The 18,631-nt window shown below is 38.1% G+C and overlaps 2 protein-coding genes across 2 annotated transcripts; one reads left to right on the top strand and one right to left on the bottom strand.

The window, feature by feature from the left end:
* Positions 1 to 9,965: 9,965 nt before the first annotated feature.
* LOC112756657 (uncharacterized) lies at positions 9,966 to 10,415 on the bottom strand. The gene has a single exon (XM_025805282.1). It carries the CDS (start codon positions 10,413 to 10,415, stop codon positions 9,966 to 9,968), a length of 450 nt encoding a protein of 149 aa, XP_025661067.1.
* Positions 10,416 to 14,296: 3,881 nt separating this feature from the next.
* Positions 14,297 to 16,299, top strand: LOC140179982 (uncharacterized). Its single transcript, XM_072220357.1, has 4 exons — positions 14,297 to 14,694; positions 14,800 to 15,099; positions 15,181 to 15,571; positions 15,871 to 16,299. The coding sequence occupies exons 1-4, from the start codon at positions 14,297 to 14,299 to the stop codon at positions 16,297 to 16,299; spliced, it is 1,518 nt and encodes a 505-aa protein (XP_072076458.1).
* Positions 16,300 to 18,631: the final 2,332 nt, after the last annotated feature.

Raw genomic sequence — 18,631 nt, forward strand, 5'->3', positions numbered from 1 at the left:
GGTACATCTTCTTATACACCACTTTTGGAAAGGGTGCAAGGTTAAAGATGCTAAGTATTGATTACATAGTGGTTGATGTAAATTCGGCGTACAATGCCTTAACAGGACGGATGATCTTGAACCGACTTGCAGCTGTCGTCTCAACACCTCACCTCTGTATGAAGTTCTCTATAGTGGAAGGGATTTCCACTATTAAGGGAGATCAAAAGCTATCACAAAAATGCTACAATGAAAACCTTAATTTAAAAAGGTAGTTTTGGGAGCAAAGAGGTCAATACGATTGAACTGGCTGGAGTCCGAACTCGAGAAGAACTACGCCTCCAACCTGGGGGTAAGGTAGAGAAAATACAAATTAGATACCACCTTAACAAGACAACAAGTATAAGGGCTAACTCGGAGGAAAACCTAAAAGAGAAGCTCATTGATCTACTCATGAAAAATTTCGACCTTTTCGCTTGGAAAGCTTTCGACATGCCTAGCATAGCTCCTGACCTGATGTCCCATAAACTCGTAATGTATCTGGACTCCCAACCTATTCAGCAAAGCCGTCGGAAACTCGGACCAGAAAGAGCATAGGTCATGGAGGAGCAAGTCCAAGCCTTGCTGGAAGCAGGGGTCATAAAGGAGGTCAAATACCCATTGTGTCTAGCTAACGTCGTTTTAATGAAAAAACAAAACGAAAAATGGAGAATGTGTGTTGATTACACTGACCTCAATAAAGCTTGCTCCAAGGATCCTTATCCTCTTTCCATCATTGATGCTCTGGTCAACTCAGCCTCAGGCTACCAGTATCTGTCTTTCATGGAAGCCTACTCGGGATACAACCGATTCTCGATGTAAAAGCTAGATCAAGAAAAGACGCCGTTCATAACTATCAAGGCAAACTATTATTACATAGTAATGTCCTTTGGGTTAAAGAACACGGGGACTACTTACCAACGCCTAATGAACAAAGTTTTTTCTTTTCACTTAGGAAAACTCATGGAGGTGTATGTAGATGACATGCTCGCAAAATAAAAGAAAACACGACCTTGTTGTCCGATCTCTCCTAGGTGTTCTCTATAATAAGGAAGCATGAAATGAGGCTAAACCCCTCAAAATGCACCTTCACGGTATAAGCTGGAAAGTTTTTGGGTTCATGTTAACCCAAAGAGGCATAGAAGCAAATCCAGACAAGTGTCAGACTATACTGAACATGAAAAGTCCGACTTGTGTTAAAGAGGTTCAGCAATTAAATGGTAGGTTGGCAGCTTTATCCATATTCCTAGCTGGATCACTCTGAAATCACTTCCCTTATATTAAGTCATAAAGAAAGGGAAGCAATTCGAGTGGACCCCAAAATGTGAGCATGTCTTTTAGGACTTCAAAGTATTTTTGGGACAGCCCCCATACTTACCCAACCTATCAAAGGGAAAGAGCTCATGCTATACTTGGCAGTAGAAAGTCGAGCCATAGCTTTAGCCCTAATCCGAGAAGATAAAAAGGGACAGCAACTTATCTATTTCGTCAACAAAGCCCTACAAGGTCAGAGTTGAATTATCAAAAGATAGAAATATTTGCTTAAGCCCTTATCCTCACATCTCGGAGACTCCGACCTTACTTCCAAGCTCATACCATCAAAGTACGCACTAACCAGTCAATGAAACACATTTTACAAAAGACGGACTTGGCAGGAAGGATGTTGCAATGGGCTATGGAGCTGTCCGAATTTGATCTAAGGTACGAAGCTCGACAGCAATTAAGTCACAATACCTGGCTGATTTAGTCGCCGAGTACACCGAAAGCCCAGGAGATCTAGCTACATGGAGCCTATACGTAGATGGGTCGTCATACACAGTTGGGAATGGGTCAGGCGTCATTTTAGAAAGCGACCAAGGAATTCGGATAGAACTCTCCCTAAGGTTCGAGTTCTCTGCTTCCAACAATCAAGCAAAATATGAGGCATTACTCGTTGGCTTGAAGCTGGCTAAAGAAATGGGGGCTGAAAAGTTGGTAGTGCTCAGTGATTCGCAAGTAATAACTTCACAAATCAATGGCACCTATCAAGCCAAAGACCACACTATGAAGAAGTACTTGGATGAAGCCCGGGAACAACTGGCACACTTTCCCAAAGGAGAGGTCTGACATATTGCCCGGGAGTCCAATGCCTGAGCTGATGCCCTCTCCAAGCTAGCCAGCACCAAGTCAGGGGACAATAACAGAAGTCTTATTCAAGAGATTTTGCAAGCACTGTCCATATCAAAAAAGGAGGACGATTTGGAAGCGATGACAATATCCAACCAAAATTGTAAGAATTCGGTTTTTGGTAAACAGACATTTCTAGCTATTTTAAAATTTATTTCGCAAATCCCGAACCATGGATCAATAAAAAATAATAAGGCTGGTCCAATGGTAAAAAAACAAAAATTAAAAGACAAAAAAGAAAAAAAATTAAATAGAAAAGGCCATTAATAAAGTTAAAATTGACTTTATGAGGGTAATTAATCTTTCTAAGTCAAGTTTGACTAGTAAATAATAAATATTAGATTACCATTGATTTATTTTTCTCACTAGAAACTTTTTGAGCCAAAAATTCACTTTTAGTGACGGTTTTGCGTGCACCAAGAAAAACTATTGTAACCAAAAACTTCGAAACCAGTGGTAAAAAAAAAATTTCATCTTGGTAATTGTGTCCCAAGATTAATATTATCCATCCATTCATGATTTATTTCTTTAAGTTTAAATCTTAGCCATTAATTATTATATAACGGTAAAATTTACTCCGAACTGAATTTCTGACTAGTATTCTGCAAACGACTCGTAAAGACCACAAATATTCTTACTTGCCACCCAAATAACTTGTCTCTCTTTCTCAGCCTCTGAGCCAAGACTATCTTAGCCTTTCATCCCTCTCTGTTGTGTTTTTAACCTCGAGTAATTAACTATGGTTAACTGTGGATAAGCACGACAAGCAAGCACTGACCAAGCTTCCTCGTTTTCACGTCCCTTATTCATTGAAGTCCAGCCCTTGAACACAAAAACTTCAGCCACTTTTACCATCATAAATTCAGTAAGACTTTGATTTTTTATTTACGGAAGCATTGGCCACAAAATTCACAAAATACTTTACATATTTTTACACTCTATTGACCGAATTCTTGAGAGAGAAAGAGAGAAAATTCTTGCACCTATTCTCTGCACCTCAGCCCATATTTCAACTCTTCTTCCATTATTCTTCGTGTGTTCTTCAAGGACTCAAACCATACAAGCACAAACTCTTGCCCGTTTTCGCTAATTCTTGCATTTATATCGAAATTTCGGCTAGGTAAACTCTTGTTCTTTCTCCTTTTCTTTTCTTTTCTTTTTTAAAAAAAGTAACCATGATGAATTCTTGCTCTCCTTCATGTATAGAGAACTCCTTTTGAATCACCCATAGAGCACGCCTAAGGAGTTAGAGAGATTCAAGCTCAAAGTGGTTGAATTTCAACGTTTTGCGACGCTTTAAGCCAAAAATGAAACTCACCACCACCAGCTGTGTTTCTGCCCTTATGTGCATATTTTTTAGTATGTGAAAGGTTTAATAACTAAATTACGTAAGAGGTAAGGGTTAGGATTAGTTAGAGTATGGTTGTACTTGTTTTCGATGCTTATATGAGTCACTTTATAGTGAATTTGTACTTGTTTTGAATTTCTAAAAATTTTGTGAGTTACTAATGTTTTGGCTAGCTAAATATGTGTAATATACTGTTATACTATCTCTGGATTTTGTGTGAAAGCAGCCGAAAATATGGAAGCACTTGGGGTTTAAGTTTCGAGCTTTAAACGTCATAAAAAGTGAAGAAAAATATAAAAGTTGTACTTCTGAAATTTTCAGTTACTAAGAGCACGAAAATTATGATGGAAATGAATTAAAAAGTAGTTAGAAAAATATTTTTAATCCTATGGAACAAAGGTGTAAAAGTAAAAAAGGTGTTATGGTCTTTTTTGGACAAAAAGAGAGTTAAAAATGTAATTTAAATGAAAAATAAGTAAAATTCTGAATTTAGTGTCATTAGGGGTAAAATATTAATTATGTAAATTATTTGGGTCGAGATTATAATTACAATAAAATTTCGGGCCTAAATAAAAGGTGTAGTAAAAATTAGAAGTAAAACGGTAAAAAGCGATAACTAGAATAAGTAAGTAAATTAATAAGGGGTAAAATGATCTTTTAGGTCCCCAAGGATAGAATTGGTATTAATTAAAAGTATTATGGATAATTTGGTCATAGAAAAGTATTAGGATTAACCTAGTAATATTTTGACAGTAAATTAGGTTAAATGGTAAAATTAGAGTACTTAGGGGTATATTAGTAATTTTAGGCATAAAATCAAAATTAAAAATCATTAATTAACTTAATAAAGGATAAAAAGGCCTTTTAGAAAAAATATGAGAGTAAAATGGTGAAGTATACTAGTGGTGAAAGCGTCACTGAAAGCCTAAAGAAAACTAGGAAAAAAAATGAAATTTTGTACAAAAAGGTAAAATTGGAAATGTACAAAATACCAAGGACAAAATGGTAAAATATGTAACAAGGATGAGATATTTTAAGAAAGGACCGGACACAAATTTTCAAAAAAAAAGGGCATAGAAGTTCCTCAGAGATAAATTTTATTGAGATGTGCTGCGGAAAAAGAACTATAAACCCCAAGGTGCTAGAGGTTGTTTGGAGGCGGGTATTACCCACTGACTGCTGAAACTATGTTTTTCCTTATGCGTATATTATGGCGTCAAGCTTTGCGACGATTGCCTACTGTCATGGACTAGTTGTATGCTTAACCACATCGACACGTATGCACGGACGGACGCAATTGGGAAACCATATCTAGGACTAGTTTTTAGGTAACGCCGGGTTGCGGATAGTCAACCGACACATGAGTTCATGGCCTGCATAGGACCAGGCATGCATCATACTTGGTTGTTGCATTCTCTATGTTGTGATTGCTTACTTGTACTTGTGATTGTATTTTGTCTCTACTTCTTGTATTCCGTACTTGATTACTATTCTGCTATATACTTGTGCTTGTACTTGTTTGTGTGACTTACCGACTTAAGTGCGTGAATTTTTAGACTTAGGCTGTGGAACCCTTTAATTTTTCCTGTGTAGTACCTTGCTGGGAACTTTAGGTTCTCACTCCTTACTTCCCCATTCCACAGATGCAAACCAGTGAGATCTTCTTTGAGTTTCCATCCTTGAGACTAGTGAGCGGCAGTAGCATTATCGGAGAGTCAGAGTGACTTCTTTTACTTCCACACCACACTTTCGTGTTTCTTCAACTGCCAGGGATCGATGACCAGCAGTAGTTATAATAATAGCAGTAGTAGTAGTCTTTACCCTCGCTTTGTATAGACTTTTAGAAGGCTAGGTGCTTTTGTAAATACCTATATAAACAAGTTAGAACGGGTCTCAGAATAGAGTGACTCTTGTGATTCGAGGCCTGCTAGTATAGATATGGAGTCTGTAAATATTTTCATGAATAAGCAACAACGTAACCTAATGTGAATTATTGTACTAAACGAGCCTTCGGGCTTATATGTATAATATTATTATGTTTTCTGTATTTTATATGCTTTATGTATATATTATCTATTTATCTATTACCTATTTACACACGATCTCGACTAGCGCTACAGGCTCATATGTATATATTTAATATATGGTCTAGAGTCTCTAAGAAAATCCGTGAAGTAGCGCCTGGTGGCTAGCATCGGTCATGATATGCTAGAAGTTAGGTCGTTACAAAAGTCTAGGGTGGATGACTCTTATAGTCAACTACCTCAAATTCGATGTCCTACTCCTCCCCACGGATGGAAGAGAAGCCAAAAGTCTTATCAAAGAAGTACAAAATTACACATTGGTCCACAATATCTAATACAAAAGAGGTATCTCAACACTCCTCTTGAAATGCATCCCGACCTCCAATACAAAGGAAGATTTAGAGGATGTACATAGTGTCATATGTGGAAATCACTTGGGAGCTCAGTCATTGGCAAAAAAGGTGATCCGAACTGGCTTCTTCTGGCCGATCTTGCAAAAGGAGGCGATCGAGTTCGTCAAGAAGTGTCCACCCTGTCAGAAGCATGCAAACTTCCATATTGCGCCACCTGAGGAGCTCATCATTGTTACATCACTATGACCATTTGTAAAATGGGGCCTCGACCTGCTCAGACCATTTCCACAAGCACCAGGACAAGTCAAATGTCTCATGGTAGGGATTGACTACTTTACTAAATGGATCGAGGTGGAGCCTTTAGCAACTATTACTACTCAAAGAAGTTGAAAATTCCTATATAAAAATATTGTCACAAGGTTTGGAGTTTCTTACTCCATCACCACGGACAATGGGACTCAATTTACCGACTCAACCTTCAGAAATTTGGTGGCCGACCTAAAAATAAAACACCAGTTCACATCGGTAGAACATCCCAGGCCAATGGACAGGCTGAAGCCGCCAACAAAGTCATACTGGCCGGGTTAAAACGCTGACTACATGACACGAAAGGGGCTTGGGCTGACGAGCTCCCTCAAGTCTTGTGGGCGTATCAAACGACCCCACACTCTACAATGTGGGAGTCACCTTTCTGACTTGCTTACGGAATGGAAGGAATGATCCCCATAGAGGTAGCTGAAAAATCACCTAGGGTCATATTCTACAATGAAAGAGTCAACGTCCAAGCACAAAAATAAGAGCTCGATTTTCTCCTTGAAACCCGAGAAAGAGCCCAGATTAAGGAGAAAGCCCTAAAACAAATTATTGCTCTAAGATAAAACCAAAAGGTGATCAAGAGGAACTTTTCCACCAACGACCTCATCCTGATCAAAAATGACATTGGAGTACAGAAATCAGGAGAAGGAAAGCTAGCTGCTAATGGGAAGGAACCTTATAAAATAGTTGAGGTCCTAAGCAAAGGCTACCACAAAGTGTCTGACCTCCAAGGGCAGAAGCTCCTGAGGTCTTGGCACGCTTGTAACCTAAAGAAGTACTACAGTTAAGTAGCAAACCTCGTGTATTGGTATACTTTTTTTCTTGACTATAAGGATTTTTTAACGAGGTACCAGCACGATAACTAGGGGTGCCCAATCCTCTAGTACGTAGAGTTGTAAAGGAATTTCTTTATTATTATTCCTATTTCTTTCTTCAAAAGTTTCCTATCCAAAACACATTAACTTAAACTCGATAAACCGTGAAACTCATTGTCCAACCTCAAATGGTCGGCAAGATGAAGCGACGAGGTACAAGTTAATGTAAGAAGTTATATAAACACATCGTATAAAGCGACCTCAATGAGATCGGATAAAAAACGAACTGTAAAAGTAACTTAATAAAGGCTGACCACTCGAAGTTGGAACTATGAAAGGGAACTCGTAACCTAACAAAAGTTGCTAAGACTCAAAGTCAAGCAAACTATGTCCGAGCAGAAGTCACAAAATGCTCGAGTCCGACCTATGAAAAGATCAGGACTCAAGCAGGAGCACTGTTCATACCCTGGCCCAAAATACAAAAGTCAGTCCCAATAAAGATGAAAGGCCCACCTAAGAGGGTGGCCTCTACCGCTTACTCGACCTCTTTAAAGAGGTTGGACATGATGAAAAGGGACAGCTTATACTTATCTAAGTAAGTAACTGCCTCCACGAATCTCTCCAACTATCTCTATCTTTCCTAAAAGATAGATTCTAACAAACTCACAAGATAAAAGAAACGATTATCCATCAATAAAAATGGAACTACTCCAACAAAGGTGGTTATCTACTCTACTATAAATACACTGACACCCCTCAGGTATATTCACGTTCTAATCTACTAGAAACCTGTCTAAAACCCTTGCTAACTTAAGTATCATAGTCTCTTACAGGTATCACCCCTACCTCCTCGCGAGGAACTCGGACATGCGGCACCTCGGCATCAACAAGTCGGACGCTGCCATACAAAGGGATCTGGACCTCACGCTCAAGCCCAAATTAACGTTTTAGATAACCCTCAGAATAATATCGTCGCTTTATAAATCTTTGATAAACCTAAAAAAAAAATAATGTAGAAATCAAACAAACCAAAAAAAAATTTTACTTAAAAAAAAATATTAGAGATATAATAAAAAAATCACTTTCCAAAAAGTTTCACAAACAAGAGTAAATAGGAATTCATTTTGGAAATGGTTTTCAGAAAAGCACTTCTACAACTCTTTCTCTCACAACATGGATTTGGAGGAAAAATCGGTTAAAATTAAAACAAAATAAAAAAAATGAGAAAAATGTTTATAATTAAAAAGAAAAACAAGATATAATTCGTAAATATTTAGAAACAAATTGTCACCAAAAAAAAAAAAAATTTCAGAAACAAATTGAGTGTGTATCAACTATAGAAGACTTCCTAATCCTCAGCCAAGTTTCATTAAATGCATTCATAATAAATGTAACAGCTTCTTTGCCTCAAATTTATGATGTGGCGCTTGCTGCTCGCATGTGATTCAGTGGTCAACAGTTAGAACTACCTAAACTCATGATTCGTGGATATGAATTTTTATTGGTTCATTTTGGTAACAATTAGGCTTTTCTATTCATTGCAGTTCATAAAGAAGATACCAAACTAATGCTTCGCGCTACCACTGGAACTATTATATTAGCTAATAATTAATAGAATTATAGAATACCTCATAAATTAACATGGTTTTATTATAAAACATTTTTATTAGAGCCTATATTCTACTGATTGATCCGATCGAAGTTGTTTTGGCGAGCTACTAGATGTGGAGAATGAATTTTAGAAGATTAATGATAAGCAACTAATTTTTTTCGTCAATATTAATTTATTTTTTAAAAATTTTATCTATTTTAAATTTTATATTTTAATTATATCTTTATAATTTTTTTTTTTAATAAAACAATGCTCGTAACGATTCCGTCCTTAGCTTGTAGTTGTAGTACCCGTATCGAGTGCGACAAATGTATAAAGCCAGATGAGGCGTGTTATACATAAATTAATAACTATATATCTCAATAGTTAAGTTTATTCTTAAATGAATTGAATATAATATATGTGCTCATAATTTAGAAAATCTTTTAATAAGAATGTAGTCATTATTAGGTTTTATATATTCATTAATTTACAGCTTATGATGTTAAATTTAACATAAAGAATGACAAGTGACAATTTGTTGGTTAAACAATATACATAGCATGTGGAAAATTAAATGACGAAACATGGAGTTTTGCTATTATTTGTATTGCATAGAATATTTATCATCGTTGTCCAAATTTGATGAAATTACATTTGATTGTATCAGTGATATAACTATTTATGTTATATTTTTTTATTAATTTAAGTTTTTGAAAGAAATAATTTTAGAGAGAAAGTATTTTTAAGACAGGATACAATTCAATTTTAATCCGATAGTTAATATTGATATATATGTAGTACTCTATTAGAGAAAATTTTTAAATATACTGGTATATCGATATTTCAGTAATTTTTAGTCGTTGTTATTAATTATATATATTATATATATTTTTTATAATTAAGATCAACGGTTAAAAATTACTAAAACAACAGTACAACGTACATTTGAAAATTTCTCACTTTTAGTGTAAAAGTTAAACAAACCTAACAATCTACATATACACACAGTACATATACTGACACATCTTTTACTAGGTCTATTTCTTGGGTAGGTCAGATGAATAATGTATGAGAACATATATAACTGATGCAGTAAAATAATATATAACAGAGAACAACGTACGTAACAGATATCGACATATAGTATTGATATAATAAGAGTAATATTATGGAAGGAAAAAAAAAAAATTGGCAAAGAGTTGAGAAGAGAATAGCTTCGAAATTATGAACATTGCTTGAGATAGATGGTATTGAAAGCAGGCATTAGATATCCATTTTCTAAAGCCGTTATTGGATTAGAGATGACGTATATATATATAGTTCTGGAAATGACTATGGACAAGTGATTTGAGATGGGAATTTGTGTGGTTCATGTCCCTGCTGCTGCGCCATGACCAAGGACTTGTAGATATGAACAATCATCTTCTCATCATACTCCTTCATGGGCTTAGAATTCACCACTCCGAGGGCCATGGACGTGGTTGCGCTTCTGCCGCCGTATCCGACGGCAGAACCGCTCATGCTCATGACCTTAGAGTTGGCCACCCCAAGCATCATTCTAACGTAAGAATCCCTGAGCCACAGCAAGAATTTCTTGGGCGAAGGGATTCTGGATATCCTGATCTTACGGGACACCTTGATCCTCCATGTCCTACGCCTTGTGTTGGTGGCGCCGGTGTCGGTGGTTCCAAGCTGCTCCACTTGCTTCTTGTGCCTCCTCCGCCACCAATTGGATCCATTTAGTCTATGGTATCCCCCTCTTCTCTTCCAGTACCTCCGCATGCTTTCCATTTCCTCTCTTCTTACAAAATTGAAGGAGAGGAGAAATGGCGTAGGCGTGGGTGGGTGAGAAAGTAAATGGGGTAGGCTCCCTAAAATTTTTTGTTGTATTCATTCATTTGAACACTATTAAATAATATTTTAATCCAGTTATATGAAAAAAGTTATATATAGTATTGGATTATAGGTGGGAGGTGTATTAAATGAATGACGGTGTGTATATGACTTAATTGGTGATTGCCATATATTCTTGTCATAATCTGATGCATGTCACTTTCCAGAAAGAAAGAAAGAGATCGAGTAGGCTGGGGCAGCAGTATCCCGTTGGACTCTAATGCTTTCTTTTATGGGTTTATGGCATCATAAATTCCATCATCCTCTTTATAACTATCCATCCATACATAACCTAAACTTTTTTCGGTTTAATAAATGTATGTCAACCCAAATTTCACTCTCTTACTCTCACTTATGTTATTCACAATTTTAAATTTCTTATACACCTTTCATAAAAAAATACAAGCCAATATTTTTTATAGAGAAAAGTAAAGGGTTAGTTAATATCAATTTAAATAGAAGATAAAAATAAGAAGAATATAATAGTCATCTAATACTTTTTTTTTTTTAAAGAAAATGCTAATAGAATATTACTAGTTAACAGAGAAAGAAAGAGAGATTGATTTGACAATGAGGGAAATTAATGGATTGATCTTTCCAATAAATTAAATGAAGGATTACATAATATTGAAATGAAAGCTATTCCATTATACAAGTGAACGACTTAGTGGTGAAAAAAATTGACAAACACACAAAATCATCCTTTTAACTTTTTTATTAGTACGTATGTATTAGTAATGTACAATTGTACATAGATGATAGTATGCACTGGTAATCTACATAAATGATATTGACTTATGAACAGGTCCTTTTTTTTATGCTCTGGTCCAGAGATATTAAAGTGAAAACCAGTACTATAAGTCCATAATCAGGAATATTACGGAGTAAAATAAGACATCACATCTTCTCTAATAATTAAGTGAAATTAAATTACACGAGTATGTATCGTTATATGTGTTTAATCTCTGTTCATGTGTAAAGTCTATGTCCGATTAAGTTAATTTGACGGTGCTGTTGATGAATTTATAATTTAGAAGCCAAGAATATATAATTGGAAGTGGTGGAGAAATTAATGAAGCAGCAGAGCATAGAGCAAGGTGGGGTAGCTAAGCTTAAAGAAAATGGACTTTTTGGAAAGATAAATATTGGATTAATGAAGTCCGCAGGAAATGCATGGACTCTTTGTTGCATCCTCCATTATTGATCCTTCGGTTGGAAGTTGAGGTGGTGGGATTCTGCCCTTACTTGAAGTCAACTTGTCCTTACACTTTTTAATATGTCCCAATCCATATCTAAACCCCTTTTTTTTAAGAACCTTCAAAGTAATAATTAACCACACTCCATCTACATATATGAGACTTTGAGAGACATTGACACCCCTCCCTTTATTTTATATTATTATTTTCCTTTTTGGTATTAAACGGAAGCATGCTTTTATTTTTGTTTTGGACTGAATGATTAAACTAGTAACGTGGTGCTTTGGGTTCTGTTGATGTGTGCCCGGCCCAAATTTAAGTCGTTGTTGCTGCCTATATGTTTATTCTATCGGCCCATTTACCACTTACTACTACTCAAGTATTTTTCTTCTTGGGCCTTCGTCCCCGTTACTTTACCAAAAAAAAAAAACACTTTTTTCTACTTTACGTTTCTGGTCCCAAATAAAGTAATAATAAAAAGCCAACAATTAAATCTCATTTTCTATATCCGACCAAGGTTGCTTTCTTTTTTTTCTGAAATTCTTGTCTGTCTGCAAACGCCGGCCATATGCGAGGCGGCTTCGTTAGGGGGGCTGCAGCACGTCCTCATAATCCACGAGAGGAAAATAGGCAGCAGGGAGACCTAAATCCCAGAGAAGTCAAAAAAGGAAGGAGGTCGGAAGTAGAGGTTGCCATTGTAGGGACAAGGAAGCTGGTACCAAGAGTAGAAGAATGGATGGAGGACGGCTCAGAGGCTGAACGGCAGCTAGATGGAGATCAACCAGACACATACATGGAAAGAGATCAAGACAAGATTTCTGGAGGATCTACATATCAAAAGACCTTTGCAGAAACTGTTAAAACAGGGACTAGGACTACCATAGTCACTCAAGAGAAGGAAACAAGAGAGGATATAGAAACTGAGAGAGAAGACCGTGATGAAGAAGACGTAGACGACATCATTCTAAAGAGGATGCCTGATGGACTTTACAATCTCGTCATAGGAGAGCGTGTGAAAAGAGAGCTTTGTAACGATTGGTGGGAGACACTCATAGTGAAGCTCCTAGGAAGGAGGATCACTTTGGCGGTCATGGAAAGGAGACTTGAAACAATGTGAGCTAAAAGAGGAAGCTTAGAAGTCATTGACTTGGGAAATGAATATTTTTTGGTGAAATTCTTCAATAGAGAAGATCTGGACTATACACTCACATAGAGGGGCCGTGGAAGATTTTCGATCACTACTTGACGGTAAGGCTTTGGAAGCCGGAGTTTGATTCCATGAAGGCATCCATTGATAATATCGCTGCTTGGGTACAGCTCCCGGGACTTCCCATTGAGTATTACAATCGCACTATCTTGGAGAAGATAGGAAACATCATTGGTTGCACTTTGAAAGTAGACTCAAACACTGCGGAGGTCTCAAGGGAAAAGTTTGCAAGAATTTGTGTGGAAGTAGATCTAGAAAAGCCCCTGACCACCAACTATATGATCAATGGAGTGAAACATGCTGTGGGATATGAAGGAGTGCACTTAGTGTATTTTGCTTGCGGAAGAGTAGGACATGATAAGGGAGTCTGCCCAAAATCACAAATAAAAAAAGATGGGACGGAGAATGGCGGTGGACCAGCAGGTGTTGAGGAAGAAGGTGAGGGCACTTTGGGGAATATAGTAAAAAATAAGGGTAAAAAAGTCATTATGGAGGAAGAAGGACAATATGGTCCGTGGATGCTTGTGCAAAGACAAACACGTGGCCAAAAATCCGTTAAAATTAGAGAGAATGGGAGTAGTGGTAGTGGTGCGCCAGGACAGGGAGTGGGTGCTGGAAGAGCAGGGAACATTTCACGCTTTGCAGTGTTGCAGTATGAGGAAATAGATCCCAAGGACGATGGTAATCAGGAGGGTCCACACAATCACACAGAAATAGACAAAAGCTTAATGGAGGTCACTCACAGGAGAAAGGATAGATTACAAGGCTCCAAGAACAACAATGACCCACATAAGACATTTACCCAGCCACAAAAAAAAAGCCCAACAAGAACCAATCTCTTTACAGCCTTTGATTAAAGCCCAAAACCTGTCAGGAAAAGAGTTGTCAAAATCTTTGAACCAAACATGATCTTACCCTTCAAACTATAATGGGAACCTTATTCCGACCCAGCACACCTCATCCATGACCCTTTTAGAGCCTAATCCAGAGCCAACTAATCCTAACAACCCTATGGAACTCAACTCAAACAGGCAACCTGTTGACCATCACCAAGAAAACTGGGTGAATGTATGCCCCTCATCGCAAAACAATGTTTCGCAAATGATACCAGCCACCATGGCTGGTAAGGAGGAAGAGAAACCCCCTGACCCTGGAAGGTTGGACTTTGGTTCCGGTTACTCCAGTCAGCTAGTGGAGGCAGTGTTGCAATGTGAGGAAGCCATGGACCTGAAAGGAATACAGGCAGAGAATGACACTCCACCTCAGGTGGAGGATATGCAGATTGTATAATTGGCCTCATGGCCTGTAGTAACTGGGACCGAAGCCCAATCTTGTTGAGTTGATTCTTTTTTTTAGTGGTCGAAACCATGATTGTGTTTGCTTGGAATGTGCGTGGAATTGCTAATAGAGCAACTGTTCGAGCTCTTAAGGAATATAGGAGAATGTATAGACCATACTGCTTCTTCCTGTTTGAAACCCGATGTAGTGGAGAAAAGGAAAGGGAGGTTATTCGAGAGTTGGGGTTTCAATTTGCTGTGGTAGAAGGTGCGGCATGGTTTAGCGGAGGTATATGGGTTCTTTTGGAAGATGCCAATCTGAATATAAGATTAAGAAAATTCCATCAACAGTATATCCACCCGAGTGTTGATAAAGCAGAGTGGGGGAGCTGTCTATTAACCGCTGTATATGCAAGTCCTCAAGAGAGGCACAGAGCTACTTTGTGGAAGAAACTTCGGGTAATTGCTGACCCAATTTCTATTCCTTGGTTACTATTAGGGGATTTTAACGATATAGCTGATATTGAGGAAAAGAAGGGAGGAGGAAGAGATAACCCAAGTGCCTGTAGAAGATTTTGATCTTACATTAATAGGTGTAAACTGATTGATCTGGGATGGATTGGAGCCAAATATACCCAGAAAGAAGGGGAGCGTGAGGGGCAGAACAGGGTGTTCAAGAGATTGGATAGGGGTCTTTCTAATATTGAATGGAGAACAACCTTTTTCGATGGCCGCATCGAAGTTTTGCCGAGAGTGAGGTCTGATCACCACCCCTTGTTAGCAAGATTTGTACCATCTAGAGTAGATGTTGGTGAGAAACCTTTTAGATATGAAACTATGTGGAAAACCCACCCAAATTTTAACTATTATGTGAAGGAAGCCTGGCCGAGAGAGTAACAACTACCTGAGGCGCTTAGTACCCTCACCCACCTCTTAAAGGAGTGGAATAAGAGTGTGTTTAGTGATGTTAATAGGAGAAAAAGGAGGATAATGAGAAGACTTGAAGGCATTCAACAAGCTAGGGGGTATGGACGTATTCCATATTTGGATAAATTGGAAAAAGAGTTTACGGAAGAGCTAGAACTAATTCTTGAACAAGAAGAATTGATGTGGCAGCAAAGATCTAGACAAAAGTGGATAACTGATGGGGATAGGAACACACAGTTTTACCATTTGAAGACGGTTCAAAGAAGGAGGAAGAATAGGATATGTAAATTGAAAGGAGAGGATGGAAGATGGTGCGAAGATATGGAGGATCTGAAGCATAAGGCCATCTCGTATTTCAAAATAATTTACAACAAAGATTGGATGGAGGAGCCGATTAAAATCACAGATGAAACTTACCCTCCGATCCATGAGGATAATGTAAGAGGGTTGAGTACAACCCCCTTTCAAATGAAGAAATAAAGGAAGCTCTTTTCAACATTGGATCTTTGAAAGCCCCGGGAGAGGACGGTTATCCAGCATACTTCTTCAAAGAACAGTGGAAAACGATAAAAGAGTCCTTTATAGAATTCATACAAAAGTTGTGGCAGGATCCTAGCTCTATCAAACTCGTTAATCAAATACTAATAGTTCTCATCCCAAAGATTCAGCAACCAAAATATTTGAAACAATTTCGGCCTATAGCACTATGTAATGTGGTGTATAAGTGCTTATCAAAGATAGTAGTCAATCGAATAAAACCAACACTGGTCAATAGAATAGCACCATTTCAGTCCAGTTTCATTCAAGGGAGACTCATTCAGGACAATATAATTATTGCTAAGGAAATGGTTCATGATATGAAGAAGATGAGAGGAAAGAAGTTTATGGTGATAAAGGTGGACTTTGAAAAGGCATACGATCGGCTGAGATGGGACTTCATTTTAGATTGCCTCCACGAATTTGGGATACCTCATCAACTTATAGACATCATTATGTGCAGTGTGACCTCTGTTTCTTTTAAAATTATTTGGAATGGCTGCAAGACGGAATCCTTTGAGCCTTGTCGTGGTTTACGGCAAGGAAATCCAATATCGCCATACTTTTTTGTCATTGCAATGGATAAATTATCCCAAGTGATAGAAGAGAGGGTACAATTGGGGGTCTAGAAACCCATGGTGGCTGGGCGCAATGGACCTTCAATTTCACATTTACTATTTGCAGATGATTTATTGCTCTTTGTGGAAGCTTCTGTTGAACTGATTAGAATGGTAAGACAAGTTCTTGAGTTGTTTAGGAGATCTGCAGGCTTGAGAGTGAGTGAGACGAAATCTTCTATTTATTTTTCAAAGAGTGTAAATCGACAGGAGAGGGAGGCCATCACAGCAGAAGGAGGGATTGAGGAAACACCTTCTCTTGGCAGATACCTTGGCGCTTTGATTACAAATAGCCGAAAAGGGAGGGACAGATTCAAGACCACCTTGGAGCGAGTTGCGGGTAAATTACAGGGATGGAAAGCCTTATGCCTCTCATTTGCCGGGAGGGTAACTTTAGCCAAAGCGGTGATAAGCCCTGCTGTTAATTTTGATATGATGCATTCCTCTATACCAAAAAGAGTTTGTTGGGAAATAGAAAAGATGCAAAGAAGTTTTATTTGGGGTGAGAAAGAAGGACAAAGGAAGATGCATGCAGTGAGCTGGAAGCAACTTTGCAGGGCTAAGAACAGTGGAGGTTTGGGCTTTAGGGATCTTACGATAATGAATGAGGCCTTTTTATCAAAGGTGCTGTGGAGACTCATAACAGATAAAGAGGCTCTATGGGCGAGAGTGTTAATCAGTAAATATGGTAGGCAGCTAGACTTAGTTCATGACATGCAAGCAGTTTCCTCAGATTCGATTTTGTGGAAAGAATTGACAAAAATGGGAGAATTTGTTCGTAAGCATGTCCGCTTTTCAATAGGAGACAGATCTTCGACCCTGTTTTGGAAAGACCGATGGTTGAAAGATGAAATGCCTCTATTGAACCATGTTAGCCAAGTAACCAGAGATATGAGGGTGAATATGTATGTGAGCGAAGCAGTTAGATAAGGCAATTGGAATTACAGTCTGCTCCAAAATTTTCTTGAGGAGGATCGACTGCAAGAAATCAGAGCACTATTTCCCCCTGCTCTAGAATTAGGGAGGGACTCACTCAAATGAGACGTCACTCATGATGGCAATTTTACGGTGGCAAGTGCCTATAAAGCTCTTGTAAGGTGGGAGGATGGAAATGACGATATCTGGAAGCTAATTTGGCAATGGCCAGGGCCAGAGAAGATAAAATGTTTCATATGGCTGGTGGTGCATAGAAGGATCATGACAGCACAAAGGAGGAGGCAAATCTTTGGGACAAGCGATGAATGCCATGCCTGTCCAGGAGCAGTGGAGACATTAGAGCATGTTTTGAGGGACTGCAGCAGAGCATCAGAAGTTTGGTCCAAAACAATTCATCATAGCCACATTCAACCTTTTTTCAGAGCTCCCTTTAATTTGTGGATTAGATGGAACCTTACATCTGATCTTGGAACTAACAAAAATGGGAAGTGGAGAACCCAATTCATGGTCACCTGCTGGTGGTTATGGAGATGGCGTAATAAAAAATTTTTTACAGCACATTTTCATAAACCAACAGAGCCAGTGGAGTTTATACAAAAATACATCCATAATATAAATGAAGCCTTAAGAATGAAAGAAGTAAGGAACGAAAAGAGGGGGTGGATGGAGAAGCAGATCGCATGGATCCACCCTCCTGAGGGTTGGACAAAAGTTAATTCAGATGGAGCAGCAGACCGTGAATCAAAAAAAGCAGGGTGCGGGGGCTTAATTCGTGACCACCTTGGGAGATGGGTGATAGGATTCAAAACTAGCGTTGGAGCCAGTAATCCATTTCAAGCATTCTATGGGGGCATAACTCATGGATTACAGATGGCATGGGAGTTGGGATTAAGAAGAGTTATAATAGAATCAGATTTCCAGGCAGCAATACAAATTATACAAGATGCAGAAAAAGCAAAAAATCACCTGGAGGCACTAATTAGACACGTTTACAATCTTATAAAGAGAGAATGGAGCTTGAAATTTTCTTACACCTATAGAGAAGGAAATCGTGCCGCAGACTCTTTGGCTAAGGAAGGAAGAGATTGGAATGCAGGGTTCACGTTTTTGTACCAGGCTCCAAGTAGGCTTAAGCTTATTTTAGATGAAGATGGTCGTGGGGCATGCTTACCCCGAACAGTAAAATATTAGATAACTTGGGCCTTTGGCCTTTAGTTTACCAAAAAAAAAGAAGTAATAATAAAATTTCCTATACGCGACAGATTAGTTTTTGGTTTGTAGGGTCAAAATATATCATGGGCAACAAAAAAAAATTAATAATAAAATCAACCAACTAATTACCAAAAAAAAATCAACCAACTTTTTGGTGAAACTATTAGATGGAAATAATAGATTAGATAAACATCTA

This window comes from Arachis hypogaea, chromosome 16 (genome assembly GCF_003086295.3).
Source record: "Arachis hypogaea cultivar Tifrunner chromosome 16, arahy.Tifrunner.gnm2.J5K5, whole genome shotgun sequence".
Classification (NCBI taxonomy): domain Eukaryota; kingdom Viridiplantae; phylum Streptophyta; class Magnoliopsida; order Fabales; family Fabaceae; genus Arachis; species Arachis hypogaea.